This window comes from Canis lupus, chromosome 20 (genome assembly GCF_011100685.1).
Source record: "Canis lupus familiaris isolate Mischka breed German Shepherd chromosome 20, alternate assembly UU_Cfam_GSD_1.0, whole genome shotgun sequence".
Lineage (NCBI taxonomy): Eukaryota > Metazoa > Chordata > Mammalia > Carnivora > Canidae > Canis > Canis lupus.
The window spans coordinates 3,914,688-3,940,990 of record NC_049241.1 but is presented as its reverse complement, the minus strand read 5'-3'; the positions used below and the strand labels follow the sequence as shown (position 1 = coordinate 3,940,990).

At 48.8% G+C, this 26,303-nt stretch overlaps 1 protein-coding gene across 4 annotated transcripts in view; it reads right to left on the bottom strand.

Annotated features, from left to right (window-relative positions):
- FBLN2 (fibulin 2) overlaps positions 1-26,303 on the bottom strand; it is a 97,900-nt gene that overhangs the window by 24,617 nt on the left and 46,980 nt on the right. For all 4 annotated transcript variants that reach the window (XM_038565528.1, XM_038565527.1, XM_038565529.1 and 1 more), the window contains 3 exons: positions 4,904-5,015; positions 3,327-3,456; positions 1,582-1,762 (listed from right to left, as the gene is read on the bottom strand). In XM_038565528.1, coding sequence (XP_038421456.1) covers positions 1,582-1,762; positions 3,327-3,456; positions 4,904-5,015 — 423 coding nt within the window. The remainder of the gene's footprint in view (positions 1-1,581; positions 1,763-3,326; positions 3,457-4,903; positions 5,016-26,303) is intronic.

The following is a 26,303-nucleotide window of genomic DNA, read 5'->3' as shown; positions in this document are numbered from 1 at the left end:
AGCCTACCCTCCCCCCAGCATGCTCTTCATACAATGCTCCTGGCAGAAGGAAAATGGAGGCTCAGAGGAGCAAAGTGATTTGCCCAAGGTCAGTCACCTGAGTAGCACTGGAATCCAGGTCAGTTTGGCCTTACCATCTATGTCTCTTGAGGCCCAGGTTACCCACCAGTTCCCCATTGGAGGAGAGGAACACACACCTTTGGCCCTGGACCCTACTGGGCCGCATCCCCACCTCTGACTCCTAGAGCCAAACCTCCTCACGGACTATACCGTGAACCAAACCCTTCTGGGTACTAACCAGACCTTCCCAGCACTGCTCAACCAGGCCCCTCCAGCCAGCTCCAACAGGTGGTACTTCCTTTGGACTGGACACAGAACTGTCTCCGCACTAGCCTGGTAAGGCTGGCTGGTCCCTCTTAGTGGAGTCTCTGTGCACTCACTGGGACACCCTCACCAGGCTCCTCTTGGCCCACAGGCACAAAGGAGGCTAACGGTCATGAGTCCAGGAGACATCCCTGGCTAGGATGACAGGAGCTGGACATGGCAGCTGGAACAGTGACCAGAGCATATGGAGGACTGGGGAGCCCTTCCACTGAGGGCTGGAAGCTTTAAGATTGCTCAGACAGGAGCAAACACGGGCTCCAGGCTCCGCACTGGCACACATATAGCCAAAGGCTGCCCGGGGGCAGGCTCTGGGTAGAGGCACATGGGAAGAGGACCCAGGCCTGATCAGCCCTTACAGGGCTCATGGTGGTGAAGGGGAGGCCACCAAACAAACCCACCATTTATTCAGTTATTTCCTAGGGACTCTTAGGGGCCAAGCACTGAGAACACAGGGAGAACGGCAGTGCTGGCCTGAAGGGGTTGGTCAGGCAGGCAAGGCACCATTTCCGAAAGCATTCTCTATCTTGGTTTATCCCTCAAGACACAGGTGACAGAGATGGAGGGCAGATGGATGAAGGAAGGTAAATGAATAAGTGGATGAGTAAAGGGCTTCCTGCTGGGTGGGTGGGTGAATACATGAGCAGATGGACAGATAAAGGATGGATGGATGGACGGATGGGTAAGCGGGTGGGTTGGTGAGTGGGTCAGTGGGTAGACACATGGATGGAAGGACGGATGTGTGAGTGGACAGATGAGGAGACGGGAATGGATGGCATAATAGGATAAATGCATAGAGAAATGGGCCAGGAGGGTGTGCAGGGGATGGTGAAGTGGATGGTTGGATAGAAGAGTGAATGGGGAAGAAGATGTGTGGATGCGCAGGTGAACAAAGACATGGGAGGGAGGCAGAGTGGAGAGTGGCAGGGCAGTAAGGGAGTTGGTGGTTCAGTGGGTGGTAATGGATGGCACCCACATGGCTGGCTGGGATCGCCATCTCAGAAGTAATAGGCCAGAGGCCACCATTGGAGGCCACAGAACTCTGTCTAGAGTAGGCTTGTGCCTCACCACAGGTGACAGTGGACCCAGGGTCCCCACTGAAGGCAAGAGGGCACCCAGCCTTGGCTAGAAGCCCCAAAAGCTCTCTCTGCCCCTCACTCAACCGGCCCATATGCTCTGGCCCTGGGGAGCAGCACTCACCTCTCCGAGGTGCAGCTTCGGGCTCCGGAGGCCGGCGGACCTCGGGCACAATGAGGGGGTCTTCACCTTCACAGCAGGAGAGCATGACGTGATTGCAGGGGTAGCCCAGGTTGGGGTTAGACTCGCATGAGTGGCCCTCAGCCCGCACACGGAGTCCCAGGCCACAGCAGTCACAGCATTGCTGGAGAGACATGCGTCATCACTGCCCGCACCCTGGCCCCTCAGAGCCCGTGTGCCTTCCTGCGGCCTGTGAGCCCGTGGGATGCACTCAGGGCCCCCAGGACACAGCCCAGGGCCAGGCTCGGGAGGAGCTGGCAATTGGGAATGAATCCATTCTTGTCTCGTTTCTTCCACCCTGTGTGTGCCATCCCAGGGCAGAGGGGTCATCGGTTTCCACTTCCCATGCGTGGCTCAAAGGAGGGCTAATGCAAGGTTTTTTGCAGTGATTAATAAATGGCCACTGTGAAAAGAACTACACACTAACTCCCAGACACATCCATTAACCAGCCCCCTACCAAAATTTACTAGCAGAACCCAATTCTACTCAGGCCACCTAAAAGACAGAATTTCCTTTGAAGTTAGAGATAGGAGTGACATCACTGGGTGATGCTTTCAGGGAACTTTAAACTGGGGTGACTCAACTTGGAAATATATCTCTTTAGCTCTTCTCCTTCCTCCTTTTTGGAACCAATGTGATGGCTGGAACCCTAGCAACTATCTGGGATCATGAGGTAACTGTGAAGATGGAAGCTACAGCTAAAGATGACTGAGCAGAGAAATAGAAGCCTGGGTACCCCCTGTCCCAGACTGTCTACCTCCAAGAATAAAATATTTAATTTGTTTAAACAACTATAGTAGACTGATTGTAACAACAGCCCCAATTTTTCACTGTTCACTGTTCTACCATCTTTGTGATGTAATAGTTCAGTTCCTCCTTTCAAAAGAAAGCATCTCTTTCCCAACCTCTGGATGGGGCCTCATGCCTCGCTTTGGCCAGGAGGATGAGAGAGAAGTGCCAGTGTGCTAGTTTTGAGCTGAGACCTCAAAAGGCCTTGCACTCTTCTACCCCTTGTGTTGGAACCCAGCCACACACTGAATAACAGCCTCAGGGTAGGCTGTTGGAGGTGGAGAGACCACATGGAACAGAGAGAAGTCCGTTTTCTAGACTATCCAGTGTCAGGAGAGCCATCAGCTTGTGGGAAACAGGTGAGCAAACCCTGCCAGAGCAGCCGAGGTCAGCAAACCCACCCTGACTCATGAGTTAAACGAGTCATAAGCCAGCAGGCTTTGAGCTGGTGGGTCACAGAGCAACAGCTCACAGACACTCCAGACCTGCACTTCCCAATGCTGGGCACTGCCACTTAGTCAAGACCCACTATGCACTTAACACATAGGGAGTTTCCATTATCTCTGATTCTCACAAGCACCCCATAAGATGTGTATTATCATCCCCTTTTTATACAGATGGAGAAGATGAGGCTCAGAAAAGAGGGCTGGTCCAGGGTCAAACAGACACTTAGTACATAAAGCAGCCCAGGACATGCTGGTGTGCAACAAACATTTCCTGAATTAACGGGTCACTATAATAGCTGATGGTGTTTCTATGCAGATGAAGAACCCCCCAGACCAGGCAAGAGTGTCACTCCCCACAGAGGAGTCCCACAAGGAGCCTAACCAGCCCCCTCCCCATCCCCTCAGCCCTCGAGGACCTCACCCCCAGGCTACAGATGCCACATCAGGCTTGCCTTGTACAAGGAGACGCCGCAGGTGTCATTGTCCTCAGCCCCACAGGACTCGCCCTCCTTGGCCCCCATGACGCCAGCCATGCAGCTCTTCTCCTTCAAGTAGGACACACAGCAGTGCTTCTGGGCTGTCCTGCAACAGAGGTGTGCCTCAGCCCCACCCGAGTGCCTGGGACTCCTCCAGGAGGGATAACTTGTCCCATTTCACAGAAGAGGAAACTGAGACTCAGAGAAGGAAGCCCCTGCTGGAGGTCTGCTGCAAGCCAGGCTTGTGCTGCTGATAGGAGCATCGGCAAACCCAGCACATCTCCCGCCAAAGAATGTGGGTTCTGTTTCTGAGTTAAACCAGGAACCCTCAGGTCTGGGGCCCTCTGGACTCCACACCGTCCATCCCTGACCAGTGTGGGAGGGGGTCAGCATTCTGAGGCCCCCAGAGGGCTGAGACAGACAGGGAGACTCAAACCCAGGATGCACAGGGCGGCTCAGCCTGCAGGAGAGCAGCCTCCAGGCTCCCTGGCCATGCCACCCAGTATCTATAGGGCTGCCCTGGGCAGAAGTAGCTGATGAGCCAGCACACAAAGAGGGGCGTCACAGGGAGGTGGAGCTCAGCCTCACTTGAGAAAGGGCATGTCTCAGTGGGAGCTCTTCAGTGTTGGAACTGCCTATCTATGAAGTAGTGAGTTTCCCATCATAAGAGGGATCCAAGCACCCCTCAGGGCCACCAAGTTCAAAACTCCTGATCAATGTATGCTCCAACTCCTAAGGAGCACCCAAATTGGTGATATGATAAAAGGGAAGGGAAAGGGAGAAGTTTAGAATTTAAATGTCTCTAAGGGAAGCATGCTGCACTAGACATTAGGAACCATGGGTTCTAATTCTGGCCATGCTCCCAGGGAGCTGTGTGGCTTTGGGTGAACCATATCACCTCTCTGAACCTTGTCCTCCTTATCTAGAAAAATAAGTAGGTTGGAAAAGAAGGCATCCCTGGGAAAAAGGAGAGATTTGTAAATGGCTGACCAAGACATCTTCAGGGGCCTGGCACAGAAGGGGCAAGGGTACAAACCACACCTTTGCTGAGGACATGAAAGTCAGATAATCAATCAACAGAGACAGCCGAGGACAGTTAGGGGCCAGCCTTTTGGAGACCCCAGGGCAGCAGAGTGGGGAAAGAAAGAGGGCTGAAGGCTCCTAGTTCAAAGTTAAAGAGGAAAATCTGATGTGAGCTGAGCACTGCCAAGCAGCAACAGCAATATACAGTGGGCGAAGCACCTAATTGTTCGCAGGTGACCACGTCCCTTAATACTTGTTCCAAATTGTGCACTCTTTTAAGTATGCTCTTCTGTCCAGCTACAGATGTGCATGGCTACTTCATTCCTACAGCCAGTCCTGGGCTCTCCACAGCGGGGGAAAGCCTGGCCAGAGGGCTCACAGCAGCCATCACCAAGTGCCCACGGGCACCTGGAGGCAGGCAGGTGAAGCATGTGCTCACCTTGCACTGTCGGGGCCCATGGGCTAAAGCAAGCAGGGATCTGGAAAAAGGCAAAGGGACAGCTCTGCTTGCTCCAGGGTGCTCACCCTACCTGCAGGCGTCACCCTCAGCACCGCTCTCAGGGATTTCCAGGCACTCGTCATTGTCGATGGCCCACTGCTGTCCGGCTGCACAGCACGTCTCAATCAGATCCTTCGTGGAGACTGTGGGTGGCAACACAGACAGAGTCACCACCCTTAGAGGAGGCACTTTGTTCCCAGGTTTCCAGAGTCGGCAAATGTAGGGGATGCTGGTGCTGTCCAGACCCCCATTACCAGGAAAGGTGACTCACTCACCCCCACTGCTATGCAGGGTGGCAGCTAGCTGTTCACTTCAGAGAGCTGCCAATGAGGTTAAGTCTACCTCATGGGGGAGGAGGCTGGGAGAAGAATGGCCAATCAATGACTGGCGGGGGTGGGGGCGTGGGGGGGGGGTGGGAAGCGTAGAAAAGCGCTCCCTCAAAGGGGACAGTGTGTGGGGCCACTCACGCTCCAGAGTTCCCTGTGGGATTGGGGCATTGGCAAGCTCCTTCCCTGCCCTCTCCCCGGGCAGGTTCTCCAAATGAACCACCACAGGCACAAAACCTGGCTCTGCTGCATTTTTTTTTTTTTTAAGATTTTATTTATTTATTTTTGAGATAAAGCACATGCACGTGGGAGTACATGAGTGGGGGGAGGGACAGTGGAAGAGGGAGAAGCAGACTCCCCACTGAGCAGGGAGCCCGATGCGATGTGGGGGCTTGATCCCAGGACCCCAGAATCATGACCTAAACCAAACAAAGGCAGATATTTAACTGACTGAGCCACCCAGGCTCCCCTCAGGCTCTGCTTCTAAGGAACCTGACCTAAGACACCAAGACAGGACAAGGCATAAGCAACAGCAGGGAGAGAAGTTTAACACTCATCTAGGAGGGGCACTTGGGTGGCTCAGTGGGTTGAGCATCTGACTCTTGATTTCAGCTCAGGTCATGATCTCAGGGTCATGAGATCAAGCTCAGCAGAAAGTCTACTTGAGATTCTCTCTTTTCCTCTCCTTTTGCCCCCCACTCCTACCACATTCACTAGTACTCTCTCTCTCTTTAAAAAAAAAATACAGAAAAAACCTTCACCTAGGAAAGTTAGTGGAGAAAATATTTGTGGCTGGGAGAGCAGGAAAAGGCAGGGTAGTGGAACGTCTTAAAACTGAAAGGCATAGACCACAGCTTAAAAAAACAGATGGATTTGCCCACCTTGAAATTAAAATTCTCTGTATAACAAAGAACCCCACGGACATATAGAAGATTGCTGACAGGTTAGGAAACATTTCTGGAATGCCTAAAACTGGCAAAGAACTGCCATTGAGAAAACATAATGATCTCCTGAAAATTAACATAAAAAAACAAACCCAAAGTAAAATACCTGTTTAGGAAAAATCAGAAAGAATGATACATGCCAGGCACAGGTGGGAACCCTCATGCCCTGGGGATGGAAGTGGTCACTGGACAGCCAGTCTGGAAGGAGATAAGGCATTGCTGATACACATTGCTGACAAATTAAGCTTACACATCATCCTGGACCCAGTGGCTCTGCTCCTAGCTGTGCATTCCAGGGAAGTCTCCACCCAGGCCCATAATGCAACCACTACAAGGATCTAATACTTTGGCATCATTTGTGGAAGTGGGTGTTCATCAGTGGAGAAGTGACTGAATAGAATTTGGGATGTCCTCCATGGAGGATTCCACAACTGTCAGAAATAACAGACTAGATGTACACACAACAATGTGAAGCTGGACACATATACACACAGCAACATGGAACAAAAACACTGGGGTGGAGGGGAAGAAACCACGTGAGATCGGTTAAACAAATTAAAAACACGGTGCACAAAATTACAACACACATTTTGCACATAAGTGAAAAACACACACATGCAAATTAAACAGAAGAGAGCAGTTGCCTCTGCTGGGGCAGAGGTTGGCAATGGGGAAAAGAAATTAAAGGGAATAAATACAGAAATAAAACAAGAGAGAGTCTTACAGAGATAATAACATGCAAGGTGCCAGAAAATAAGTATAATTAACGCAACCATTTGTTTCTGAGGTCTAAAAAACAAATGACATGCAAAGATAAAGCACCTCTAGGCCAAGAGACACATAAAAAGGTGCTCAGTATTAGTAATTATCTAATTACTATCTTGGCAAAGGCAAGTCCAAATCACAATGAGACATCGCCTTACACATGTCAGAATAGCTAATATATAAAAAGAAAAACACAAGAAACAGCAAGTGTTAGTGAAGATGTGGAAAAAAGGGAACCCTCATGCATGTTGGTGGGAATGCAAACTGGGGCAGCCACTGTGGAAAACAGTATGGAGAGATTCCACAAAAAAAACAAAATACCCTATGATCCAGTAATTTCACTAGTATTTACCTAAAGAAAACAAGATGCTAATTTGAAAAGATACCTGCACTCCTCTGTTGATGCAGCATTATTTATAACAGCCCAGGTATGAAGGCACCATGTGTGCATCTATAAATGAATGGATAAAGAAGATGTGGCACATATATACAATGAAATATTACTTAGCCCTAAGAATAGAATGAGATCTTGCCACCTGCAACAACATGGATGGAGCTTTTTTTTTTTTTCTGTTAACTTTAAAATGAGCTTTAATTTGTTTTCCTTAAGTGCATTTATCGATGTAAACAGAGCATGTTAAGAGATTTCTGGGGAGAGCAGACTATTGCTGGTATGTTGGTTTTAATTGACAAAAGAATAAACTACAACTCTAATGGCTTGGACTGACAGTAGCTTTGGGCGGGGTACGAGGGGCCGGTAGGAAAAGAGAAAGAAAGGCTCCCAGGTGACCCCCCTCTGACCTGGTTACCTGGTCCGAGTTGTACAGTCTCTACAGGAGGGCAGAGCTGTCACAACAGAACCGGGTGACGGCAGTTAGAAACCAACTCAGACTGCTCCGTGGTCAGTCTGGTCCCCCTGTGCCCCAGCCTGTGCCAGGCGCTGCCCCCCCGCCTCCAGCCTGTCCAGCCGGAGGTGTGCGTGAGTTCCCAATCACCTGGGTCTACCGCTGGAAATCAGAGACGGAATCACTTCATGACACTACAGATCTAAAAAATAAAAATCTCAGCTAGAAAGGATGTCCGATGCTAAGTGGAATAAGTCAGACAAGGAAAACAAATACTATATGATTTAAGTGTGGAATGTAACAAAACAAAACAAAACAAAAAAAGAACAAAAAAAAAAGAAAACAGACTTAAATACAGACAACAAGCTGCTGGTTGCCAGAGGGGAGGTGGTAGAGGGATGAGTGAAATAATAAAGAGGATTACGAGATACAAACTTCCAGTTATGAAATAAATGAAGATGAAAAATACAGCGTAGGGAATATAGTCAATAATGCTGTAATAACAGTATATGGTGACTACATTTACTGTGGTGAGAACTGAACAACGTATAGTATTGTTGAATTGATATCTTGTACACCTAATATAACATTGTAACTAGTATCCTTTAATAAAAAATCTTAAAAACCAAAACAAAGGTAAAGCTCACCTGGAGTACCTACACCTATGCTAAGGAGACAGCAAGGTATAATGGAATAACTTTGAGGCTGGGACCACATCTTAGTGCTACCATGTATAGACATTTCTTCTCTCTAAAGACTCAGTGTCCTTCTCTGCTATGAGGATCTGTAGCTGTATAACTGCTGAAACCTACAAAGACCTCTAAATGTCCTTGAGCAGTTTACATGACCTAGAAGAGCTGAGGAGCAGCAAATCCACCAATGGATGTCAGCAGCCTGCAAGGTTCCAGGAAAAGAGTGACAGCTCACTAAGAATCATCGGCTTCATTTGCTGAGTGGGCATTTCAAGTTATTGAACTTTTCTAAGTTTTAAGTCCCCCTCTGTAAAAGAGGGAAAATAAGTTTCAGTAACAACCTGAAGGCTGTACCAGGAGGAACAAAAAGTGTTCTTGACAACAATAATCTACCAGACACAAGTAGCAAATATCACACTCAATGGTGAAACACTAGACACATGTCCCATGAAGTCAGAAATGTGACAAAAATGCCTGACACTGTTTAGTATTGTCCTAGAGATACTAGCAGATGTAATAAAGCAAGAAAAAAGGCAGTTGAAATATTAGAAACAAAGAGATGATAGGCATTCTTTGCAGATGTTATGGTTTCATCTTTTTTAGAAAATCCAAAGGAATAAAAACTAACACAATATTTAAGTGAATACTAAGGTATAATAGTTATAATAATAATGATAACTATTATTCACTAATAACCATTAACTAATAATAGATATGATGATGATGATGATGATGATGATGATGATAACATGGCCAAAAACAAAATCAAGATATTCAGTTAAGTGGCTTTCCTATATCAGAGTAACAATTAAATAGAAAAGATAATTAAAATCTCATTCAAAACAGAAACAAACCTAGAAATAAATCCATCATACACATGCTAAATCCACATGAAGAAAAAAAATTGTCTAATAGATCTAACAGTATATTTTATTAGAAATATACCCCTTGTGTCTGGACACAAAGATTCAGTACCTTGAAGACATCTATTCTCTTCCATTTAATCTACAACTTCAAGGCAATACAAAGTCCCAACATACTTTATCATGAAACTTATCAAGCTGATTCTAAAATTCATCCAAAATTGTCTGAGAATACCCAAGAAAAATTCTGAAAAGAAAAAGAGCATATTTTAAAGCCTAATAATTAAAGAGACAAGGAGATCACCTAGGCAGCTTGTCCCTTCACTGAACAACAGAATTTAGAAACAGAACTATGTACACATGGGAACTTAGTATACGATAAAGATGGCATTCAATCTCAGTGTGAGAAGGACTGAATATATGAGGTTGGGACACCGCATACAAAAATAAATTCCAAATCTAAAGGCAGTATTAGAGGAAAACCAAGGAAAATGATTTTAGGATAAAGAGAACTGTTTTCAAAAGTAAAATCCACAGAAGAATGAAATTGGACCCTTACACCATATACAAAAATCAACTCAAAGTGGGTTAAAAACTTAGATGTAAGACCTGAAACTGCACAACTCCTAGAAGAAAACACAGGGGAAAAGCTCCTCAACATTAGTCTTGACAATGAGTTTTGGGGAGACACCAAAATACAAGCAACAAAAGCAAAAATCAACAAGCGGGGGATTACACCAAACTAAAAAGCCTCTGTACAGCAAAAGAAACCATCAACAAAATGAATAGGCAACCTACAAAATGGGAGAATATCAGCAAACCACATACTGATAAGGGATTAATATGCAAAATATATAAGGAACTCATACAATTCAACAGCAAAAAAATTAATTTTGTTTAAAAATGGGCAAAGGACTAAAATAGACATTTTTCCAAGGACATATAAATGGTCAACAGGTATGTGGAAAGATGCTCAGCATCACTCATCACCAGAGAAATGCAAAGCAAAACTGCAATGAGATGTGACCTCACATCTGCAAGGGAGGCTAATATTCAAAAGATAAGAGATAACAAGTGTTGGCGAGGATGTGGAGAAAAGGGAACCCTGTACACTGTTGATGGAAATGTAAATTGGTGCAGCCCACTGTGGATAAAAGTATGGAAGATCCTCCAAAATTAAAAACAGAACTACCATATGGTCCAGCAATTCCACTTCTGGGATATATATCTGAAAGAAATTAAAGCACAGTCTCAAAAAGATATCTGTACCCCTAAGTTTACCGCATTATTTGCAATAGCCAAGACATGCAAACAACCTAAGCATGCACTGATGGATGAATGGTATATCACATACGCATATATACATAAATATATAATGGAATATTGTTCAGCCATAAAAAAGGAAATCCTGCCATTTTCAGGAACATGGATGGACCTTGTGGGTCTTATGCTAAGCAAACTAAGACAGAGAAAGAAAAATACTGTGTGACCTCACTTATATGTGGAATTAAAAAAAAAAGCCAAATTCAAGAAACAGAGCAGTTTGGGGGTTGCCAGAGACTCTTGGGTGGGGGGGTCTTCAGGGAGACGGTAGGCAAATGTACAAGCTTGCGTCCACCTAAGTTCTGGTGACCTAACACACAGGACAGCACCTACATGATACATACTGTATCATGTACTTGAAAGTTGCTAAGAGAGTAGATCTTAACATGTTCTCACCACAAACAACAAAAAATGGCAACTATGTGCCAGTGGTGGACGTGTTACTGTAGTAATCACCTCACAATACACATGTAAATCAAATCACCACATTGTATACTTAAATTTTCTCAATATTATAGGTCAATTATATCTCAATAAAGCTGGGTTGGGGGGAGAAATAAAATCCACAAGTAAGGGGATCCCCAGCTGGCTCAGCGGTTTAATGCCTGCCTTCGGCCCAGGGCCTGATCCTGGAGTCCCGGGATCGAGTCCCACATCGGGCTCCCTGCAGGGAGCCTGCTTCTCCCTCTGCCTGTGTCTCTGCCTCTCTCTCTCTCTCTCTCTCTGTGTGTGTCTCTCATGAATAAATAAATGAAATCTTTTTTAAAAAATCCACAAGTAAAAAGGAAAACCTTAATACAATAGAAATACAAAATCCCTGTATAGCAAGAGGCAGCATATCCAACCAGCCCCAGTTACTCTCATCACATCATTCATTTTTTAAGGTTCCTCATAGCATTTATCACTATGTGAAATCTTATTTATTTATGAGCCTACTTCTTCCCTTGTCTCTTTCTCTACAAAGGCACATGAGTCTTTGTGGCCACTGAAAGTGATACCACCATCCCATGCTCAATCTTTTCTCATTACATTCTGGGCAAGCGGACGTCACACCTCATTTAATACTTCTGGTACACCTAGGCAGCTTGTCCCTTCACTAATAGCTCAACATCTTTCTTTTTACTGGTCTCAACTCTTACTCCTTCTAAGCCTTCTCTGAGATTGCCTTCCTGAGATCAGGGGATTGTAATCGACCCCTGAGTCTTAGCCAGGGGACTTGAGGTGGGTTCTCTATTGAAATGACTATAACAACAACAACAAAAAATGACTATAACAGCTGAAATGAAGTGTGGGCTCGTAAGGAGCCAGGATCGAGTCCAAGCACTTTCATCCTTACAGTTACAGTGAATGAGTCCTCTTATCTCCCTATGTTACAGATCAGGGAGTGAGTCAGAAGCCCCAAACCTCAGTTTCCCCCTCTTCTCTTCCCCTCTCCAGGCCTCTGCTCCCCTACGTCTGTGGGATGGGCGACTTGATCCAGTTGATCCTGAAGGCCCTGTCTGAGACTCTAACCAGCACCAGCCTGAGAGGGGGTTCTGCTTCCCCATGGATTGTATGGTGCTCTCCTTCTGCCCCCTCCTTGATCAGAAGTCAGGCTTCAGTCTGTGTTTGGCAGGCTTCCCACCATTCTCCCTGGCCTTTCCCACCCTGGCTTCCCTCTGTTTCAGACAAAGGAACTAAGAGGCCATGAACCCATGTGCTGGGAGGGCCACCCACTTGGAGCAGGAGGGGGAACTAGTCCAGGGGTCAAGCCTGGTGCTGCGTGGCACTGTCCAAGATGTGGGAGGCAGGGCCAGGCAAAGCCCAACAAGATGTGTACCCCTCGTCTCCTCGTCCAGGAGACACACCCTCCTGCCCCAGCCCAGGGCTTCAGGGCTCAGCCCAGAGGCCCTCTGCTCCCAGTCTCCTTCCTCAACCACCCCAACTGAGGTCCCCAGCTTCTGTCTTTCTCTCTGGTTCTTTTTAGGTTCCCAGGCCCCAACCATTCAGAGTTCCAGTCCTAGGGCTTCCTCCCTTCTCTGTCTCCAGCCTGGCCCTGGCTGATCTCATCCAGCCCCCGAGCTTCAAGTGCCTTGTCCACCTCAACCCCTCCCACACATCTGTCTCCAGCCGTAGTTTCGTGTGCACACAGTCAGCTGGCTAAGGAACCACCACCAGGTGCTCCCTGGTGCTCCCACCGCCAGAACCTGCTCAGCAGCTGGTTGCCCCCAAACCACCTCTCCTCAGGTCTCCCCCGGGCCAGTGAAGGGCCCCCGGCAACTTCAGGACCCTCCTGCACCATCTCCTCATCCCTCACCTCCCTCCATCACTCAGGGGGTGCCTCCAAAGTGCATCTCAGTCCACTGACCTGGCCCCTCACTCTGCCACCGCCTCTTGGTCCAACACAGTCCCTGTTCTTCCGGATGTCCTCCTCCAGGCCATCCTCCAGAGGATGTCAGAATGAGTTCATAGATACAAATCAGACTGTGTCTCTCCTCGGCCTACGGGCCCCCAGTAGTCCTCCTTTCTTTACAAAGACCTGCTGACTGCCTCACCTCACCTCCTTTCTTTGACTGTCTTTCTCACTCATTCTCTCCACTCCTTCAACTCCTTGGGCTCATTTCTGCCCTAGGCCCTTTGCGTGTACTCTACTTCCCACCTGGAATCCTCTGCCCCTTTCCTATGCCCTGCCCTGCCCCTAAACTCTGCAGCGTTGTCCCTTTCCCTTCAGGGCTCTTACCTCCTTGGAGAGGGGCTCCCTGACTTCTATATCTAAACTAAGCTCTATGCCAACCCTTGTCACACCACCCTCCTTAGTCTTGCTCATAACGCCCTGGCCTTCCCCAGTCCCAAGTCAGCTCAGGGAACCCATGGTCCACAGACTCTAATGGAAGGTCACTCTCCTAGACAATGAAGCACCCCTCCCTGGTGTGGGAATCACAGCCCAGAGTCGCATCCAGCTCTCACCTTCTGCCCTAGCCATGCACGCCTCTCCGTGCCACTCTGTCTTTGCACACGCTGGTCCATGTTGGGAATGTCCTTCCCTGCATGGTCCACCTAACCATCCCTGACCAGCCAATCCACATGTAACTCCCGGCCCCTCCATCTCCTGAGCTTCCACTGGCACCCACCTCCAACCCCGGGGGGGAACCAATGGCCCCCTCCCCTGACTTCATTCACATTAGCACGTGGTGCATACTTTCACTGTGATGTCACTGTCAGGTGACAAGCTTGTCTCAACCACCAGACTGAGAGGGTCTCAGGAGCCAAGAATAGGTCTGAGTCTTCTCAGGGCTCCCAGGGCCTGGGGTGGGACGAAGTGTCCCTGGCCCTTGGTGTATACCATCTCAGGAAAGGTTACATCAACAACAAGAAGTTGGATGATTCTCTGGATTTTCCAGATGTGTAAATAGAGTTTAAGATGCACAGGCCAGAGCACAGGCTTAGGAAAATAAGGGAGAAGAACGCAAGCCAGGGCCTGTCCACCTCACCAGTACCACCTCCATGCTGTGGTTTCCAGCTGGGGGTCAGAGGTGAGCACAGGCACATCTGTACGATCGCTGTGAGCGTGGGCTAGGGGACACGGGCAAGTCACTCATGCTGTGAACCTCCATCTCCTTGCCTGTAAAACAGGCAAATAACCTCTCCCTGCCACACTCCACAAAGAGGGGAGTGTGTGTGAGAAGATTCAGTGACTGGCAAACAACAGGCGCTCAGTAACCAGTATCTCCCCGGTCTTGGCACACAGAAGGTGTTGGAACTACTCTCCAAATAATTAATTAAGAAACAAAGGAACAGATCAATAAATGGATGGGTAGGACAATAGCCCCTTTAGCAGAGGAAGCTGGAGGGGCTTTCAGAAATCCCTCCTCTGCCTTTTCTGCTTTCCTCTGGACTTTGGCGAACTCCTCCATTTCTGGTCACTTTGCCACCTTGCCTGAGCTCTGGCCGAGAGGGTGTGCGGCGTCCCTTTCCTGCTGGCTATTTGCAAGCACAGTGGACAGAAGGGAAAGGGCATCTCCTGCTGTGACAGCTGCAGCCTCGGCCCTCTTTCTGGCCTCCAGGGCCACGGGCCAGCATCACACCATCCTGGCTTCCGAACACTCTGCCAACCATCTGCCTCATAGGCTCCGGCAGGAAGCCTGCCTCCGGCATCCCTGAGCAGCAGAGGGAGAACGAACCCACTCTGGGGAATGATCACCTTTGTCTAATAAAGCAGAAGATCAGAAGATGCCCAGAGCCAACGATACAGCGACCTCCTTTTCAGGTACACACCCAGGTGCCCGTGGTCTCCACCTGGACACCCACAAACAGAAGCTCCCCCAACTGCAAACAACACTAGCACCCCACATAGCCGAGACAAGACTACACGATAAGAACAAATTTGTTACAACCACACACAACAATATGTATGAATCACAGATGGGGTCTTGTGGGGGGAAGAGGCAAGTCACCGAAGAATACTACAGACGGCCTCGTACAAGGAGTTCAAAGCCAGGGAGAAAAGCTGTGCAGCTCCAAAGGGGGAAGGAACACATGCTCACAGAAGTCGGGCTGGTGGGAAATGTGGAGTGGGTGGGGGTCAGGGCCGGTGGGCCACGGCTTCCATCCCCACCCATGGGTGTGTCCGACGGGTGTCCATCCGCTTTAAACATTCCTTTGTCGCATAAGCCCCATCGGTGCTTCTCTTCACAATAACATTACCGCAAAACGTACTGTGATTAGGAAATTCTAAGACTCAGACTGAAGACTACGAGTATTTTACATTGTGACCCAAAGAGTGACTTATGCCAGACACAAATGGACAAATATTACAGGACTCTCCTTATCTAGGGTACCTAGAATAGGTACCTTATCTAGGGTACCAGAGGCTGGGGGAGAGGTGATGGGGGGTCAGTGTTGGACAGGCACAAGATTTCAGTTTAGGAAGACGGAAAAGTTCTGGAAGATGGATGATGTACCATGTGAATGTACTACATGTTATTGATGTGTACACCCCAAACTAGTCGAAGCGGCCGATGTTATGTTATGAGCATCTTACTGCAATAAAAAGAAAACAATGCATTGCAATATAAAAAAATAATGTGACCCAGCACTTCCCCAACCAAAAATCTAGCCTGCTGACAGATTCCTTTCCCCGTGGGCACAAACATGCATGCCCTGGATGCTTGCTACAGCTGAATTTGTGAGAGCAAGCTCAGAGACTACCAAAATCTCATCAAGAGGACAGTGATTAAATAACTGCCCACTCTTATGCAGATGTTAAAAAGAATTAGGTAGATCTTCCCACACTTCTACCATATGAAATCTGGATTACTATAAAGGATTAAGAACAGAGGCACCTGGCCGGCTCAGTCGGTAGAGCACGCGACTCTGGATCTCAGGGTTGTGAGTTCATGCCCCACACTGGGCATGGAGCCTACTTAAATAAAAAAAAAAAAAAAAGAATTAAGAACAAAAGAGTCAGTGGTGAAAAGTATGTACAACAAACCACCCCTTATCATTTTAGTGGGCTACACGGACATACGCGATTACTTCTGGAAGGACAGTCAAGACACTGGTAACAGTGGTTGGTTGGTTCAGGGAAGGACCAGACTGTGGGAGGGAGGAAGCACCCTGACATTTCACTATGTCCCCTTTTGTATTTTTTTCTGTGTTTCTTATCTTGTGCAGGTATTGCCCATTCAAGAGACATTCTGTTATAAAAGGATTCTGAGATTCTGGAGATTGTAACCTCCTTTGATCACAGAACAATGAACAATCCGGCCCAGAGGTCACGACCCCTCTGACCACAATTCTTTAGGACTTTAATGCTGCAGAAAAACAGTGCACCTGGCAGGAGGGTGATGAGCGGTCCATCTCCGCCAGCGCTGTTTGGACAGGATGTTGAAGGGGCCTCAGCAAACAGACCAGCACCGGGGCTTTATGCTCCAGGCAGCCTGGTATTCTCAGGGGTGGGGGGAGTGGGTACCTGCAGACCCTGGGAGTGCCTGGAGTCCTCCTACAGTGACTGTAAAGTAGATAAACAAGGCCTCCTGAACTTTATCTTACTGTGCTAGGATCACAGACACAATGGTAACAACAGGAGCTGCTGGGCTGAGCCAACCCACCAGGGCCCACTCAATTCAGCCCCTTAGAGATGCCTTCCTCCACCACCTGGGAAGGGCGGCCCCCAGCCTCCGTTGCCCTGTCCAGCACGTCCCATCACCCGACTTCCTTGTGTGGGGTGCTTACTGCCTGCCCAGCCCTGCCAGAGGTGCTGGATCGCTCTTGCTGACAGGCTGGAGAGCCGTCTATGGGTTCCCAGCTTGCACCCACTGCATCTCCCCTCCAGCTCCAGGAAGAGGCTCCTATGCACACCCCCATTCTACAGATGGGCAGGCAGCAGCCCCGAGAGGAGGCACCACTTGCCCCAGACCACATGCCCAGCCAGGGGCAGCCACAGGATCCTGTGGCAGCTGCATGCTCCAGACAGCAGGCTCCTGAGCAGAGCATGGAAGCAGGCAGAGGAAAGGGTGAGGAAGGAGGCAGGTGGGGGAAATTAAAATTCCTCTGCAGCAGCTACTCCAAGGGAAGCAGGAGCCCCCACTCCTCAGGCTCCTTGCCCAATCTCAACATGGGCAGAAGAGACCTACTTATATACTGTCCCTTGATTACTGACAAAGTCAACAAGGCAGTGGGGGAAAGATGGCCTTTCCAACACCTGGTGCTGGGTGAGCTGAATATGCATTGGAAAAAAAGAATGAATTTTTATTCCTACTTGCACTACCTAAAGAAACAAATCTAAATAGAATCGAATGTGAAAGGTGAAACAAGTTAAAATGTCTAGAACATCACATAGGAAAATAACTTCGTGACTTTGGGGTAGACAAAGATTTCTGTAAAAGAACACAAAATACACTAACAAAAAAATAAAGATCAATAAACTGCATTTCATTAGAATTGGGCATCTGTGTTCCTCAGAAGACAGCATTTGCAATGTACTCATCACATACCATCATTAAGAGAGTGGAAAGATGGGGCGCCTGGGTGGCTCAGTTGGTTAAGCATCTGACTCTTGCTTTCATCTCAGGTCACGATCTCAGGGCAAGTGGGATCAAGCCCCACATTGGGCTCCATGCTCAGCACAGAGTCTGCTTAAGATTATTTTCCCCTCCTTCTACCTATGCCCCTGCTCCTTCCCCCACTTCCACGTGCCCTCTCTCCAAAATAAATAAACAAAAAAATTAAAAAAAAAAAAAAAGAGAAAGTGGAAAGAAAAATCATGCAATAAAATAAGGTAATATGTGATCCAACAAAAGACACACAGAATACATAAAGAACTCCTACAAATCAGTTAGACAAAGAAAGCCAATTTTAAAATGAGCAAATGACAACAAAATGGCCCAACAGTAATACGAAAACATGCACAACATCATAAGTTATGAGAAACTGCAAATTCAAGCCAGAACAAGATGCAACTACACATCCACCAGGTCGGCTAAAATGAAAAGGAATGAAGACGTCCAGTGTTGGCAAAGATATGAAGTGACTGGAACTCTCTCACTGCTAGTGAGGATGCAAACTGGTAATAAACTTTGGAAAAAAAGTCAGCTAGTCCACTCCTAGGTATATATCCAACATGAATGCCTACATCATCCAAAAGACCTCAACAAGAACGTTCACGGCAACTGTATTTATCACAGCCAAAAACTGAAAACAGCCCAAATGTCCACCTACACTAGAATAGATAAATAAATCACTCCACAGTGGAATAGATAAAGAGCAATCTTTTTAAATGAACTCCTGCAACAACATGGGTGCATCTCAAAACACATTACCTTGAGCTAAAGAAGTTAAATGCAAAATATCATATGGTTTCCATTATACAAAATAAATTCAAGGATAGGCAAGATGGTGATAAAAGTCAGCATCATAGTTTCCATGGGGGAGAGTGTAGAAATGGCTGAGAAGGGGCACCAGGAAAACTCTGGAATGCTTGAAGTGTTTTATATCTTGATCTGGGTGGAGCTGCCTAGGTGTATTCCTATGTGAAAATCCACTGAGCTGTTCTATTAAGATCCATGTGCTTCACATAAATCACACTTTATAAAGAGTACAATAAATAAAAATATAAGGTAAAAAGCTGTCAAAGGAGTGCTGTTATATTAATCAAGATTTAAAAATACTCAAGGGTATCTACGGCATACTTTAGTACAAACTTATAGAAAGAAACTCAGAAGATAATAGCAACTACATATAAACCAAATAATGTCTAATCGGCCTTGATTAGATAGGACTTTACAAAACGAGCTCTGCAATGTTCTTCGGGGACAAGTGGAGAAATAAGAATATGGTCTGAGAATCAGATGGCTTGAGGGAATTAGTAAATGTGTTGAGTGTAGGATCATGGTGTAAAGTAACATGAGAGAATGTCTAGTTTTTTTACAGTCGCATCACATAGTGTCAAGACTGAAATGTTTCCATCACACATTCACACATGTGTGGTGCGCACACACACTCCATCTCAAATGAGAAACAGCAAGACCTGAACAACTATCCGGCCAAGACTTCTTCCCTGGGCCTCCTCCCCTGACAGCAGCCCCACTGAGCATCCACCTCAGCTGCCTGGTGTGGGCTGGGTTCTCAGGAGAATCCTGGGAATCAGGGTGTTGCGGCTGGTGGAGCCACAGATATGAAGGGGGCTCTTTGGTGGGCTTTGTCAACGTGGAGGGGCTGTGAGGTCCCAGGGCATGTGGCTGCAGCATGGTCTTTGGAAAGCTTTGGGAGGTGGGAGGTGAGTAGTAGGACGATCCGTGCAGTAGGAGGGCCCTCCACAGCTTTCCAGGGAGCAGGTGGATAGGGTGTGTGTCTCTCATCTGCATTTTAACTGGCCATTTCTGTTCAGAATTTTCCATTGGATGAGAAGTCGATTTCATGCAGAAAGAGAGGAGTAGTGGGCAGCCCCGTGGCTCAGCGGTTTAGCGCCACCTTCGGCCTAGGGCGTGATCCTGGAGACCCAGGATCGAATCCCACATCAGGCTCCCTGCATGGGGCCTGCTTCTCCCTCTGCCTGTGTCTCTGCCTTTCTCTCTCTGTGTGTGTCTCTAATGCATAAATAAATAAAATCTTTAAAAAAAAAGAGAGAGAGAGAGAGAGAGAGGAGTAGTTTGCACAAAACTGGCTGCCCTGATCAAGAACGGTGCAAAAACTCTTAATAAGCTCAATTCTGTTCAAAGGGAGTATGTGGAACTGGCATTATTTTCAGAGGAAACCACGCTAGAAAGAGTCGCCAGACATAGAGACCCTGGAGGCAAACCCTGAAAAGCTGCTTGGGACCAGCCCCATCTCCAGAGAAAATAATCTTCCCAGAATAAGGGCAGGACAAAGATCCAAACACTGGGACACAAGAGTGGGCGGCTCACATTCTCAGAATGAACCAGTCACTGGAAGAGCGCTCCTGAATTAGATGATGGCAAACAGCTTTCTAAAACAGTGCGTGTGACCAAGGGCGGAGGCCCATTATGGTCCCTCACCGAGGCCTTCATCTAAAGGAGAGCTGTTTCCTATGCGGAATATAAGAGTGCAAGGGGCCATTAGGGAAGCAGGGGAAACTGAGTGGGGAAGAAATCAGAGAGGGAGACAAACCATGAGAGACTCTTAACTCTAGGAAACAAACTGAGGGTTGCTGGAGGGGAGGTGGGGGGTATGGGGTAACTAGGTGATGGGCATTAAGGAGGGCACGTGATGTGATGAGCACTGGGTGTTAGAGGCAACTGATGAATTACTGAAAACTACATCCGGAACTAATGATGTACCATACATTGGCAAACTGAACTTAAATTACAAAAATAAAATAAAAGGAGAGCCTACCCAACCAGCTGCTGCCCCAGCTGCCAAGTGGGGCAAGCTTGATAAAGAATAAACAGAAAGCCAGTCATCCTCTGGTCAGGTCTCTACCTCTGGCCCAGACCTCTGCCCGGCACTCCAGACTTGCACTCCCACTGTCAAGGCTGTGTCTCTACCTGAGTGTCAGCAACTGGCCCCAACACCTCCAGAAAGAGACTTGGGAGTAGCTGTTGCCCACAGACCTGGGATCACCCATCTGAGGAAGTGTATCTCCCCCAAGCCAAGCCTGGGAGGTGTGGCACCCTGGAGAGATCCTGCTCTCTCCCCAGCCACATCCCTATGGCCATCACCCATTGCACCTGCTGCCTGTCCCCATCTGTCCCAGATCTGCCTGCCACCCTGTTCCTCTACTGACACGTACCCCGAGCAGGCATAGCCACCTCTACTGAAGACCACAGCTCCTTCAGAACCTCAGCTCTTGCCAGGTTCCCCTTCAGACCTGACAGTGACAGCTTCCATGGCTGCCAGCCCAGGCGCTGTACCATGGCCCGCTGGTCCCCAACCCCACCCTCACCTGTACATGTGGCCTCTTCATGAAACTCTCTTCAGTTGCCCGTCGCATGTGCCACTTCTGTTTCCTGTGCTCTGACTCCACTGGGCAGAAGGTCTGCAGGGAAAGCATGCTGGGCTGGGAGTCAGGACTCTGGGGCCCACCCTCTGAGCTCACGGAGTCTTTGGCCAGACCCTCACCCACCTCTGGGCCTCTGTGTCCTAGCTGCATCATTAGGGGTGGGAAGGGGCGGGTAAGTTGTTGGTCTGTGAGACTAAACCATAGCAGCAACCTGGTACTCACTGCATACTTTACCAGTGCTTTAATATAATCTGAATGAATTGCCAACATTTACAAATTGGGAGCTTTCATATAAAATTCCAGATTCCTGGCTTCTTTTGGAAAACCCAAAGTTATAGGCCACGCTGGCCTCTCCTGCCCCAGGGTAACAATTGGAGCTGGGGAGCAGCTGCCCCTCCATTCCAGGCGTCTTCCTGGTCCCATGGTCCCCATAGCCTTCGTGGCTCCCCATTGGCCAGCAGCTCTCATCCTCCAGCTGCCCCACCTCAGGCATCTGGCTTTGCCTCCCCATCCTGTATGTTCCAAAGTTCTGCTCATTACAGCAGGTACATCTACCCCAGGCTGGGGGGGGGGGGGGGGAGTGGTAGTCTCCTTTCTGGTTCCCCCTGGCGCCCTGGTTCAGAGCACATGACCTGTAAGCATGTCGTGAGTGAGCGGGGCAGATGAGAGGGTGGGGGCTGCAGGTGAAACAAGACAGCTTCTCTCACTCTCCCCCGCCCAACCTCTGCCCTCTCTCAGGGGCTGGGAGCCCTCTGTGCCCAGGCAGGCAGCTCCGTGCAGCCAGACTGTGCTCTTGAGCCTCCTCCACCCACCACATGGATCCCAGAGAATCCCAGAATTCCAAACTCTGTGCTAGGGAGGGTTCCTGAGACTGAGGGCACATGCAGAGCTTGGGGTCTGCTGACCTCCCCCTGGATGTTACGTGTGCCTTGTGGTTCTGTGACATGGGGCAGTCCCAGAGCCCTGGTCTACTGGCAGTGGGAACTATATACCATTGCCAGGCAATCGGGCAAACCATGGAGGCAGTCAGGGCAAAGGGCTAGAATCAGTGGTTGGCAAAAGTCTGCTTGCTTCATCTCCCTCAGTGGCCCTGGACAATTTACTTAACTCCCCTATGTCTCAGTTACCCTACCTCTAGTGACAGGGGTGTCACAAGGTTTAACACACTGATGCACATCCAGTGACCAGCACAGCACCTGGCATGTAATGAACGCTCCCCTATGCAAGCCAGTCCTGTGATGGTAAAGGCGGAGACCACTTACAGAGCAGGAAGTGTGTTCCCTCCCCATTCCTAGGATGTCAGCCTCACAGTCAGGCCATGACCCTGAAGACAAGACGTCAGGCCCAGGGGTTTGCTGACTCAGCTGGCAGGTGCTGGAACAGAAGTATAGAGCGGGGAGGGAACAGCCAGGGAGGGACACTGCACTGCACATCTGCAGGCAGCCAGAGTGACAGCACAGGGGAGGGGAACAGGAAGTGAATACCCCCCACCCAACCCCACTAGGCCTGGCCCCTCTGCTTTCTCACCAGCGGGGAAAACTCCTGGCCACCAGAAAAGATGCACATCTGTTCACTTAGGCAAACACACAAGTCCATAGCCCAGGCCCTAGAGTGCAGTGGCCCTCTGACATGGGAAAGACAGGAACTCAGTCCCAAGCAGCTGCTCTGTGCGGGCTGACATTCCTTCTCCTAGTCCTCTCAACAATCCTGGGGTGGTAAGACCACTCTCCCATCTTACAGATGCAGAAACTAAGGCTCAGCCGGAAGGCACACAGCCACAGTGGCAGGGGCAGGATTCATACCCAAGGATTCATCCTCTGAGGACCAAGCTGGCTCATCCCCAGTGCAACTGGCCCCAAGCCCATTTTCCCAGCATGGAGACCCTGGAGTGAACAAGGAGGGCCCAGGAGAACTCCAGCCCACACAATGTTGACCTCAGTCTACAGGACCACCCCCCTCAAGGCCACAGATGCTGTAGGACAAAGGACGCAGAGGCCACACGAACTCCTGGCTGGGCCTGGAAGAGCTGCTGGCAGGCAGACGATGCTGACACTGCCCTCAGGGGAGCCCTGAGCACAGACCTCTCAGCTCTAGTTCACTGAGGCACCCAGGATTCTGGAAGGTTCAGGGTACAGGAGGCCAAAGGACCTGGTTAAGCCTCAGGACAGCCACATCTCCTGTCGCAGGCTCAGTGTATGATGGGGAAGGAGCCCCGAGCGCAAGGGCTGCTGCCCTCCCGACAGAGACCCCAAGGCTGGAATCAGCACCCAGGACACCAGCTGTGAGTAGAGCCCTGCTAGGAGACAGACCCCAGCACCTGGTGCCCAACATCAGCCTTCTTCCAACTGAGAACACAGCTATAGGAGGGAGCGTCTGAAAGCCCATTTTACAGATGAGAAAACTGAGGCCCAGACAATAACATGATCTGCCTAAGGTTACATAGCTAGCGAGGGGAAAAGCCTGTTCAAGCCTGGGAAGCTCCATACCAAGTCTACCAAAGGAGGCAAGCAGGAAATCCAGACAGGCCTTGAGCTCAGCCGACCTGGGTCAGACCTGGCCTCATCACTTATTTGCTGCTGGACCATGGGCCAAACAAACGTTTCCCTCCTGGGAAGGGGAGAAGGGACTCATTGTGAAGTCGTTTGGGGACCAACTGAAATGAGGTCCATGGAGCACCCAGCACCCAGTGCTCATCAGTGCACGGACAGCCCCAATTCTCCTCCCCTCCTCTACGCGCACCCTTCGCAACGGGACTCCACAGCAGTTCCCAGCAAGAGAAGCCTTTGAACTTGGGCCAGCCCCTAACTGGCCGGCAACAGAATGTGGCAATAGATATGGTTCTACTAGTTCTGAACCTAGGCCCAGGCACTCTGTGTGCTTCTTCTCGTTTTTCATCTGGAGCCCCATTTCTGGGGCAAGAATGAGCCAGGGCTAACCAACTTGAAGGGGACAGAGGACACAGAGTAGAGACAAGCCATCCTGGCAGAGGCCGTCCCACACCTGCTGGCCCCAGCAGAGCTGCCAGCCGACCACAGACGCTGACGAGCATGAGCCCAGCTACCATCTGCCGCTCCCGGCCCAGGGCTGTGGAGCCCAGCTATCCCAACAGCAATAATGGATGGGATGGGAGCAAAAATGAATGTCTACTGTGTGGTTACTTGCTGCTCACATTACTATGGCAATAGATCATTCATATCATGACCAAGGCGTGTCTGCAGCAGAAGAACTGGCACGGGTTTGGCAAGAGCGCCAGAAAGGCCAGGCGGCAGCCCCACATAGCATTGGTGGGAGTGTGGCCAGACTTGCTGAGGACTCCTTGGCCAAGGTGGGTGGGGGAGAGCAAAACTCATCTGTTAACTAAAACCACCCCAGGATACCACCTCCCTCCTCCCGGGCTGGCCTGTGGAGACCATTCTATAGCACCTTGCTTCATTTTCCCCTTAGTGCCTAGCACCATATACCATAAATTTTACATATTCATGTGATTAATTATGTGCCCCCTCAAGCCCACTAGAGTGGAAGCTCCATGAGAGATGGGAATTCCACCCATTTTAATTATGGTGCTATGTCCCCAGCCCCTGGAGCAATGCCATAGGTACTCAATAAATATCTGCCGAATAAATAACAGGGAAAATGCATTCTCATATATCACAGGTGTGAGCAAAATCTGGCACACCTTTCAAAGAAGGACAAATTAACATCTACTGAGGTGACAGATACACATGCTCTGTCTTCTAACGCTGAGCACACAGGAGCCAGTGCCTCCCAAAAGAAAGGTGTGCCAGTGATCAACAGAAGACTGGTTCAAGCAGATGCACAGAAATACACTTCCTAATCGTCCCAGACTTGACACAACCCCAACACCTCTTGACAGGAGAATGAACAACCAAACTGGAGTCCATCCATATGATGGAGAACCTCTCAGCAACCAAAGGGACCAACGACAACACATGTAACCTCAGAAATGCTGTGCTGAGCAATAAAAGCCAGACATGAAAGAGAACAGACTCTGGTTCTCTTTAGAGAAGTCAGAGAGCAGAGAACTAACATCTGCTGTGAGAAGTCGGGGCAGTGGTTCCCCAGGACAGGCACTCAGGGGCGCCCTGGCTTGTCTTGTGATGTTTCACGATCTGAGCCCCTGTCACATGGGTGTGTTCATTTGTGAAAACGTATTATTGAGCTGTATGCTTCTGTTAGGTTATTGATTATACTTTAATAAGTTCACAAAAAATATAAATATAAATATAAATACGTATATAAAGAAATGCACATGTACATGGATACAGTGCTCCACACCAGGGCACAGCAAAAGATATTCACTAGAGCACTGCTTTTTAATGGTAGAAAGCTAGAAAGAACTTAAACATCCATCAGTAGGGACTGGAAAGTAAAGCTGAAACAAGCATACAGTGGCACGCTGGCTGGTCAGGGAACTCTCCGCATACAAACAAGGAAAAATCCCAAGACACGCTGTCAAAGGAAAAAAGCACAAGACAGAACAGTGTGCATAATATGCTCGTATTTGTGGACTGACCAGTGGTTCTCAAGCAGGGTCCTAGGCCCTTAGGTCTCTGAGGCTTTTCCAGGCATCCATGAGATCAGTGTTATTTTCCTAACAACACTGCAACATGAGTTGCCTTCTTCACACTTTTTCTCCCATGAGTATATGGCAGAGTCTTCCAGAGACAACATGACATTGGGATGGTGTCATCACTTTAACGGCTAATGGGACATGTGCTTATGTGTTCTGTGTTTTCTAGAATTTTCTAAAGTTAAGTTGATGAGTCATCAGAAAAAATGCAAATCGAAACCTCAATCAGGTATCACTTCCCGGCCACGAGGATGGCTCTACTCAAAAGGACACGGCAGTAAGGGGCACCCGGGTGGCTCAGTCTGTTAAGTGCCTGACTCTGGATTTCACGGCCCAGGTTGTGATCTCAGGGTTATGAGATCCGAGCCCCAAGACAGGTTCCTCACTGGGCAGAGAGGCTGCTTACAATTCTCTGTCTCCCCACCCCCCAACGCCCCCAAAAAGAGAAAAGAAAGACAGTAAGAAGTGTTGACAAGGATGTGGAAAGTCAGAACCCTCGTGCCCCGCTGGTGGGAATGCAAAATGGTATGGCTGCTGGGGCAAACAGCAGGTAGCTCAACTGCCAACTGAACGTACAGTCACCATATGACCAAGCAGTCCTCGCACTGGGTTTATGACCAGGAGAGACAGACACATCTGCCTAG